The 10,053-nt window shown below is 39.9% G+C and overlaps 1 protein-coding gene across 1 annotated transcript; it reads left to right on the top strand.

Annotated features, from left to right (window-relative positions):
• Positions 1–789: 789 nt before the first annotated feature.
• On the top strand, positions 790–9,415 carry GDAP1 (ganglioside induced differentiation associated protein 1; the record flags this gene model as incomplete). Its single annotated transcript, XM_084281545.1, has 6 exons — positions 790–902; positions 1,202–1,394; positions 2,570–2,743; positions 6,053–6,147; positions 6,608–6,722; positions 9,033–9,415. The coding sequence occupies exons 1-6, from the start codon at positions 831–833 to the stop codon at positions 9,413–9,415; spliced, it is 1,032 nt and encodes a 343-aa protein (XP_084137671.1). The 5' UTR covers positions 790–830.
• Between the last annotated feature and the right edge of the window lie 638 nt (positions 9,416–10,053).

A 10,053-nucleotide genomic window follows, 5' to 3' on the forward strand; every position in this document is an offset into this window, starting at 1 on the left:
TTGCCACCCTGACACAGCAGGTAGTGCAGGCCTCATCCCTGAGACGTGATCAGCAACTGCACCCCCTGAGCTGTCTACAGGGTGGGGTGAGATATAGAAGAAGTGTTTTTTGTTTGTGTTTTTGTTTGTTTGTTTTGGAAGCTGTGTTTGTTTGTTTGTTTAAATCAAATGCTTTACAGGACATTACTTCATGTACCCTCTTCCCCTCACCCCCCCCCCACCCCAGTTCAATTTTCCTTGATGGTGTCAAAAAAAAATAATAAAATTGACAAGCCTTGTCTCTTGCCATTGAAATGACACCGCTGGAGACAAAAACAATGTGTATTATTCTGCATTTTTACTTCTCCTTGCTATGGCTACAAGCGATGTGCATTTGGCAATGGAGTATGTATACCCACAGGGTCTGATTCAGGAGCTGTTTTCTGGTAACCTTTTTTTTTTTTTTTTTTTTCCGGAGAGCATGATGCCATTGTTCTTGACATTCACGGTGAAAATACCTGTTCAAGAAAAAAAAAAAAAAAAAAGATTTTAAAAAACGCCCTGTGACCTTTTAACCTGCTCCTCCATCTTTCGGCGCCTCCCTCGGGCGGGCGGGTGGCTTCCCCGCAGTCAGGGGCCGGCTGGGGGCGAGCAGCACCCCCGTTACCCTCCTCCCCCCTCCCCCCCCCCTTGCAGCCCCTTTCGTTTAATTTCCCCTTTCGTTTAATTTCCCGTTTCGTTTGATTTCCAGGAGCAGGCCCCGGTCTCCTGCCCCGCCCGGCGCTGCGCAGCGTGCCGTGCCGTGCCGTACCGTGCCGCCGCCCGCTCGGCTCCCAGAGCGGCGGCCGGGGATGGCGGGTCCCGGCGGGGCGGCGGCGCCGCTGGTGCTGTACCACTGGACGCAGTCCTTCTCCTCGCAGAAGGTGAGGCGAGAGGGGCTCAAAGCCGCCTCCATTTGCCGAAGCCGCGCGGTGAGGGGAAGGCGGCTGCGGGCGGGCCGGGGCGCGGCGGGCTGAGGGAGGGGCCCGGCAGGGCCCGGCTTTGGGATGGGCTCCTCAGGGCAGCGGTCACGGCCCCGAGCTGCTGGAGCTCAAGGAGCGTCTGGACAGTGCTCTCAGACACATGGTCTGGGTTTTGGGTGGCCCAGGAGTTGGACTCCATGATCCCTGTGGGTCCCTTCCAGCCCGGGATATTGCCTGATTCTCTGACAATGCCTTTTCAGGTGCGCTTGGCAATCGCAGAGAAAGCCCTCAAGTGTGAAGAACACGACGTAAATCTGCCCCTGAGCGAGCACAATGAGCCGTGGTTCATGCGTTTAAATTCGTCTGGAGAAGTGCCTGTCCTTATCCACGGGGAAAATATCATTTGTGAGGCCACCCAGATTATCGATTACCTTGAAGCAACCTTTGTAGATGGTAATCGTAAAGACGTTTCAATGCATCATCTTTCCCATGTATTTTGCAGCAGTGTCAGAGTCAGTTCTGTATCACTTCGTGTTTGTTTTGTTCATGAACACAAAATGTTTATGATCCCACAGGTAAATGGGCTGTTCTGGTAGCTGGTGGTAAGGATGAAAACACCTTCATTTCAAACCAACTAAGCATGACCTTGTGGTACCTTCACAAGAAGCAGTGTTTCAAAGAAACGCCTCTGTCATTCTTACCTGTTCTGGTGGCACAGAGACACCGATAAAATGACAGCACAGTGCTGTGCTAATTCTGTACTCAGGCCGCCACTGAAAATAATGTTGCACAGTGCCAGCCATTGTCAGACAGACCCTGCTTTTCACCAAGAAAAAAAAAAAAAAGGATAATTTACACTACTATTTAATTCCAGAAAAATCTTGGGGAAAAAAAAAAAGTAGAACAAGTCAATTATTTTTGGAGCCAAAAATGGAATAAATATATTTTAAAAAATGTAGGGAGAAAATTCTTGTAAGTGATTGCTTTTGAAATTCTTTGTGTCTGTATTGCTCAATTTTTAAGAAAATGCAGACTCGTATTATTTGAGGTGCGAAGAGGTGACAGTTTGTGTTTCAGGGGTTTTGGCTTCTGCTATGATTCCTAAGGAATGAAGAAAATTTCACTGTTAGGCCAACATGATATGCATTTTATACTGGCATTTTGCTCAAATGAGGAGGCAGGGCCAAGGTAGACTGAGGATAGGGTAAAACTCAGTGGTGTGCAGGAGTAAAACTTACTATGAAGTTTTGAGTGGGATTCCTGTACCTCAGTTTTTACAGCATTTTGTTGTAATGTTTCAGGCATAGTAGCTTATCAGAACCCATGTTGTGAGAGGGCTGAACTCTAGAAGTACAACATCCATGCTGAATTCCCTGGTTTGAAGGCCTCTTAAACACATGCTTATGTGGGTTGCTGCAAAGGTATAGAATTATTCAATGGTTAAAATAAAGCATTGCATAATATACATTTTGCTGAGCCCAGATAACACTATTGAATGACACTGGGGAAGAGAGAAGCTCTTGATGGCTGTGTCATTTGTGCTGGTTGAACTAACTGAGGTCATGTTGGAAGACTTTTGATCAGTTGCATGATTCTTTCCTAACTTTTATTTTGTAACTGTATTGTAGAGGAAGTGCCAAGATTAATGCCAGAAGAAGGGAGCATGTATTATCCGAGGGTGCAACACTACAGAGAGCTTTTAGATTCCTTGCCTATGGACGCCTACACACATGGCTGCATCCTCCACCCCGAGTTAACCGTGGACTCCATGATTCCAGCCTATGCTACAAGCAGAATTCGTAGTATGTACTGGTATAGATCTGAATGCATGTCATTTAGTAAGATGTTGGATTACATTCATCTTGTGTTTTCAGCAGAATATATTGAGCACGTATCTCTGATTTTAATACTGCAGTTCTAGATAACTTTTGCATATGCTTTTTATTGATTTTGTAGTCTTATGCTTTGGAAATGGAAAAGGTGTGTCATTTTTGACATGTGTATGAAATTAATTTTTCTAATGCTGGAAAATACGTTTCTTGTGCATAGCAGAAAATGACAGCTGTGACAGCTGTAAATATTTTAATTTCTGATTTTGTTGTTTATACTATAAAGAAATTTCCAGGGAAAAGTAGTGGAAAGAAGTAGTCTAGGTTTATCTGGAAAATGGAAATTGTTGAAGTACAATTTAAACCAAAGTCCTGTGTGCAAATAACATAGCAATATAGAACCAGGATAAAGAATGAAGGGTAGGTCTGATAGAATCAGTGGTAAAATGTCCTTTGACTTCCCTGGGGTCAGTATTTTACCTGATACTGGAGGTATCAGGTAATTTTACTGGAGGTAAAATTTTTTACACATACCATTTTCCCATGGAAAAATATGTTATGAGCAGAAGCAATAGCTGCAGGTTTTGTAGCCTGGTTTCCTGAATAACAGAGAACCTTCCTAAATGAACTCCTGATTCAAATCCAGTAGTTTTCAGAAATACTTAGTTTTAAAAAAAGTTCACTGATACTTAGAAGAAAAAACCTTGGCAAACAATCTTTCAGTTCTCGCAGATCTTTTATTTTTTTTTTTTTTTTCTGAGTTTGGACACCCGAACTGGAATTTGGAGTGTGTTCCCTTTGGTATCAATGAGGAGATAAAATTTAATTTTTTATTCTTGTTTTATTACTGTATTACAGAATTGTATGGGTAATCCCTGTTCAGCTGATGTTAAATGATGACCTAGATTTTCACAACTACTTGCAGACTTGCTGCTCTCTCTACAAGAAACATGACCTGTATCTTTTGTGGACTGCATCTTTTGCTTCAAATTATATTTTGTACTGGATTGTATTGAAGCAGGTATTGGTTTCTTAGGCCCAGGTTATCACCCAGTCCAACTACTAGCTATCACGTGATGTTTTTTCTTAAATTATGTTCCTGCTCATCTTAATACTATGGCAGACTTTTAATTAACACTTTTATGTTCCCTCCTAAGAATTAAGAAAAGAACCGAATAGTTCTAAACAGACATGAAATTTCATCTTGAGAACTCCACTGGATGGTGATTCCCTGTTTGCGGCTATGGTTTGAGATCTGATTTTTTTTTTTGTCAGTCAGTGATCAGTCTGATGATGATTTTTTGTATTATATTCTAGAATGCTCCATAGAACAAAGTCAAAGACTGCAGATACTTTTAAATATAACCAAATTTATAACATCACAGAAGATGCTGTGTGAGCTTTAGAAACTCCATTTCCAACAAACTGTTATCCTCCTCCATAAAATTTTCAGCAAGTCAGTTCTCCTATCAGCCACCCCATTATTTTGTCAGAAGTCGTATGATTGTTTCTCCTTGTAGTTACATGGGTTATCCTTTATAAAATATTATCACAATATTAGTTTCTTTTTTGTCTGCTGGAAACTTCTTGAGTATTTCAAAAGTCAGTGTTGCTGTTCCAATTATCAATGTCTATTTAAAAGTAAAATGTGTATAGAAAGTATCTGGTTTGGTCTTGAATAGGTAATTTCAGTAAGCATAGTTAGCATTCTTTTTTTACTGAAATAATGTGAATTATCATATCAGTGTACTTCTCCCTGCACCCCAAATGTGGATGATAGCTGTTTACTGAGCAATTCTGATTTACTCATAGGCATTATTGATAGTTTTTCTGTTTTCACAGGGTAATAGTGCCATTATTACAGTTCATTTTCCAATGTTGACTTTTGTTCTGTCAACATGTGTGCTTTCCCTTCTTGCTTCTAGTTGGTTTTAACTGTTTTCAGTTCACAGGCACATATATGCATGCATTTATGTTGGTGGAGATAAAATTACTGCTTGCCTAAATAGGGAAGTGTTCATATCATTTTATGTTTAAAGCAAAGCCTACTTTTTTGATTTCAGGCGTTGTGTGAATAGCACATAGATGTTCCTAAATAATTCCATTGTTCAGTCTCATTGCTTGTTCAAACTTTTCCCAGATGGTTTAGTTTTCAGCTTTGAAAAGCTGATCTTTTTCAAAGTGCTAGATATAATAACCCATCAGCCAGTTATATATTGTTTGTGCATACCAAATTCAATTAAGTAATTAATTGCATATAGAAGGCTTTAGTTGTGTGATGAAATCCTTCAACTTTTTCATATACTGTGTTGAAAGATGGCTTTCCCAGTCACATCAGGCTGAAACAAAGAATGTATAAAACAGTGAGTTCATTATTCTGTAGAAAGAAGTTTTTATCAGTTCAATTTAAAAGATTTAATTGGAACTAATCTTAATTACCATGTACAAGGAAGGGGTGATTCATGCCCTATAATTATTCTGTTCTCAGTTTATTACTAGAAATATTTATTTTTAGGAGATAACTTCTTATGCATCTTTTGATGCCCTAGGCTTGTAAGTATGTCATTTTCAAGCAAAGCAAAAATTCGGGAGAGAAAATGCTATACATGTGTAACAGAAACCAATAAAATTACCTAAATTTTTAACAGCTTTATTTCTTTAAACCATGTAATGAATATTTTTCTAGTGTATCCATATACTCCCTAATAAACATTTCCAAAATCTATGAATTTAGGTGTCATATTTTAACTGACTGAAAACATATTAGTTCCGTATTCAATAGCATTTAGGCTTTTGTTGTGGAGTTGTGCACATGACTTGCAGTGGCATTATTGAAAATCTCACTATGGGCCTGTCTGTGTATTTACAGCATCAAAAGTATGTTGGGAACCCAGGAATTGAGGCAAAAAAAAAAAAAAATCAGAGACATGGGGTATTCGTAGTAGAATTTCAGGGATTTAACATAGTTGTTTGCAGCAAAATTATTTTATCTGAATAAGATAAAAATAATAACAGGAGTTCTGCTGTTGCCTGACAGATCACCACTTTATATAGCTTATTGCAAACTGATGAGCAGAAGGTTTGGTGGGGTTAATGCAGGCAGCAGTTAAGTTTTCCAAACAGTGATGTTTCTGAATCCCAGCTTGGCAAGGGTGTTTCACTGAAGCACCAGTTCCCATTTCTTTGGTGTGATATTTTTACACAAAGTATCGATTATTTTCTGGGGGTTGAAGAATGAGTACATTTGGATATCTAATGCCATTCCTTTGTCTTTTGTATCAGGCCAAATAAGTAACACAGAATCAGAGTTGAAGAAACTTGCGGAAGAAAATCCAGACCTTCAAGATGCCTATATAGCAAAACAGAAGCGCCTTAAAGTAAGAAATCTCTTTGTGTTCCACCCCTTTATTACCAGGTTGTTAGTGTGAGATTTTTGCTGTCACGATACAAACATTTGTTTCACCTGTCATTACCAGTATAGTCATGCAGTGATTTAACCCTGCAAGGCGTGAAGCACTCTATCCCCCAAATCAGCTACACGCTTCAAGTGTGTGCTGAAGTTTTGGACTGGTCCCCCAGACTTCAGAGGTAAGTACACATCAGCGGTTGTGTTGGGTTGTTGGGTGCCTTGCAGGTTGAGGCAGACCTCAATATCTGACGTCTCTAATTTTTTTTTTTTTGGTGTTATCTGAATTGTTATGAGTATCCAAATGGTATCCAGCGGACTATGTAGAGAAAATCACATTTTATGTCTAAGTGCTGTTGTATCTTAGAAGTTTCTCTTGTAAAAGTATAAACTCTATACAGTGATTAAAACACTAACCTGTATATATTTAGTCTAAACTGCTGGATCACGATAATATAAAATACCTAAAGAAAATACTGGATGAACTGGAGAAAGTTTTGGATCAGGTTGAGACTGAACTGCAGCGACGAAATGAGGAAACACCAGGTAAGGAATTATTCTTGCTAAATCCTCTTGATCCTTATGTTTGGCAAGACTGAGTAAACCAGCTGACAGCACCATTATAGGACTGTCATTAGTGCATCCAGATAGGTACTTTTAGCATACACTGATCTAGGTTCACTGAACAGATCAATACTGATTTTAAATACTTGTTCAGTTTACTGCTGCTGTTAGTGAGTGGAAGTCTTAGTGCTTGGTCACGTTTTCAGCATAGTGTGAGTATAATTGGCTGCACAATTTTTGCAGCCATTTGTAAACAAAACCAGAAAAACTGTAGCTACAAATGTTATTCTTGATGTTGTAGTTGTAGGATTCAGTTCAATACTATAATGTTTGTGATCTTAATGTTAAACACAAGTAAGATAAAATTAAGGCCTTTTTTAAATACCGTACAGTCTTGGGGTGCTGGAATTTGTGGCATGTGCAGAATTAGCAACCTGTGTAAATACTCTGTTGGTGCAATCCCCCACCCTCTTGAAAAGCAGTGGTGCTTACCTGTCATCCACCTAAATACAAGTTGAATATTGTTTAAATAGGATTAGTTATCTTCTTTTTGAGAGTTTAGTACGGTTCCCAGTGGAGCCAGTAGGAATGCCTCTGGCTTCACTGGGAGCTGAATGAAGCAGCAATCAATATCAGCTGCATCTGTTCAGATCAATAACGGTGCATTTGGCTTTATAAATAGCTGTTGTAACAGTTATTGGTTACTATTAAGACAGTAGATTTGAAACAGCAATTGAAAATCGAGGGTAAATTTTCTACTGACTCAACAGTTAAAGAGGCGTGGAAAGAGGTTTAGCTCACACAGGATAGTAGTATTTTGTTTGGCAAACAGTCTGTCACCATTCCCAGCAGCCCCTTGCTTTTTCTGTTAAATAAACTTTCCAGTGAGTCAAGTGGTATGATAGTGATGAGCTTGTGAAAGCTGACAAGCTCACAGGATTTAGTAAAACTTATGACTGTTAAATACTTGAGTTTTGTCTGAGGTATTGACATTTGAGGGGGTTGTGAACAGCACTTCTGTCAGCTGATGGCCAATCTCTGCGTCTGCTGCTTTTACTGCTCAGATCCCTCATTCAGTTATTGCTGCTGCCACTGCAGACCTCTTTCTTTCACACAGCTTACCTTCTGTGGTCTTCCTTTCTGTCACCTTAACACACTGGGTTATCCCCAAATACCTTTTCAGCGAAATAGGACAGACTCTCTCTTTCTTCCGGACCTACATAGCCAGTTGAAAAGGATAGATACCAATGGTGTGCTGTACTGTGGTGTGCTTTCCTCAAGTGGCAAATGGGTTGACAGGGATATTGCAGAGTTCCTCTGCTTCTGCAGAGGTACAGGTGAACATTCATGCCAGTGGTTCTGTAGGCCTGCAGTGTGGGAAAAACTGCAAAATGTTGCAAATGAGGAGGGAATGGCATAGTTCTGTTTGAGATCTAAGCTAGAGCAGATTACTCACACTGGCAGCTATGCTAGATACCTAATTTCATATCCTAGGTTTCAAAAGTTCCCTGTACAATCAGTACAAATAAGCCCCTTCAGATCATCTCACTGAAATTAGAGGTGTGATGCTGCCTAGCAGTGCAGCTCTGAGTCATCTCAGAAAGATTAACCTCTTTCCTTTGACTAGAGAGGGAGCCTGGGGTCTCCAGTTGTGCTTCTGAGTAACGGTGGACGGTGTGAATATCCATCAGTTCTCAAACATTTCAGTGTAGACAACAAGGTTTTGGGTCAAGAAAGGCACAAAGTAAGGATAGGTAACACAAACTGTTTTCTTGATGAGCCAATATGTTTGGTGCAGATTAGTCACCAGACTCATTTCCTTCTGATTTAAAAGTCTGTAGCAAATTAGAAGATGTTGAGTGAATACCATAGAGCTGAGTTATATGGACAAGATGATAAATTCTGAAGGCAAATGGTAGCTTTTAAGCAAAAGCTAACCCGCTCCTGTTTCCGCTCCTGTTACATTTAATGTAGATTTGAGAAATGTACTTGAGAAAAATAAGTGTTTGGTAAGGGGGTTAATTCAAGAACCTGAAATGTGGCTCTTTTTTTCCTTTACAAATTTAGGCCAGGCTGCTGAACCTTTATGTTACTGCATAAATAGTGGAGAGAGGGTGTGAACAATGGGAAGAAGACTGGTAAAATGTTAAATTATTAACGTCATAGCTTAGCTGAAGTGTTGGTGTTGTTTATTAACATCCTGAAATAACACTAAACTAAATCTTGGGCCATGCAGGCTTTTGTGTGTTTGTATGCCATCAGCTACTAATTCTTTGTTTTATCTCTAATTAGAAGATGGAAGTCAGCCTTGGCTCTGTGGTGAATTCTTCAGTTTGGCAGATGTGTCACTTGCTGTCACATTACATCGGCTGAAGTTTCTGGGTTTAGCAAGAAGAAACTGGGGAAATGGAAAACGGCCCAACTTGGAAGCCTATTATGAGCGTGTCGTGAAGAGAAAAGCATTTTACAAAGTTTTAGGACATGTCAACAATATATTAATCTCAGCAGTTCTGCCAACTGCGTTTCGAGTGGCCAAGAAAAGAGCGCCCAGAGTTCTTGGCACCACCCTGCTGGTCGGCACGCTGGCGGGAATGGCTTATTTTGCTTTCGTGTGTCTTCGGAAGAGATTTGCCAACATGATGTTGTCAATTAGAACCAGACAAAATTATTTTTAGACCTGTTTGTCCCCAGTGGTGAGTGGAGGTCATCTCTATCTCTATCCCACTAGGAGACTATCCCCAGTAAAATACAAGCATATGAGAAAGGCTATGTCTGTGAGTTAGAATGTTGTCACATGGTAATCATCTCCTGCTGTTGTATAATTGGACTGGCATTGCTGAGATATTTGCAGAAAATATATGTTATGAGGTGACAACAAAGGAAAGAAGATATTCTCTTTTTAGATGAGGAGGTATAAGGACTGTGATGGTGTTGAAGTGGTTAATGTTTCAATCTTCTTTACTCATTAGCTGACCTAATTATAATGTTTTATTTAATAGATATGCAGCAATGTGACAGCTTTTCACTGTGGGTGAAATGCATTACTGTACAGAAACCAGCATTGTTGAAACACTGAAAACAGCACTTAGCTTAAATGCTCAGAGTAGGACTTGAGTGGAACACAGGCTCAGTGCCTTCAGAGCTAAGTGTCTCTGTACTGATGAATGTCTTGGTTCGCAGTTGAACCTTTAGGAATGTGTTACAAAGCAGCCTTGTAGTGCCACTTTTTTCATAGTATGTTCATGCAGTAGTGTAGGAAGAGATCTGATATGCATATAAACATGAATGATTTGTGGGCCACATGAGTGAAATT

Source organism: Netta rufina (genome assembly GCF_964035555.1).
Source record: "Netta rufina genome assembly, chromosome: 2".
In the NCBI taxonomy this organism is placed as follows: domain Eukaryota; kingdom Metazoa; phylum Chordata; class Aves; order Anseriformes; family Anatidae; genus Netta; species Netta rufina.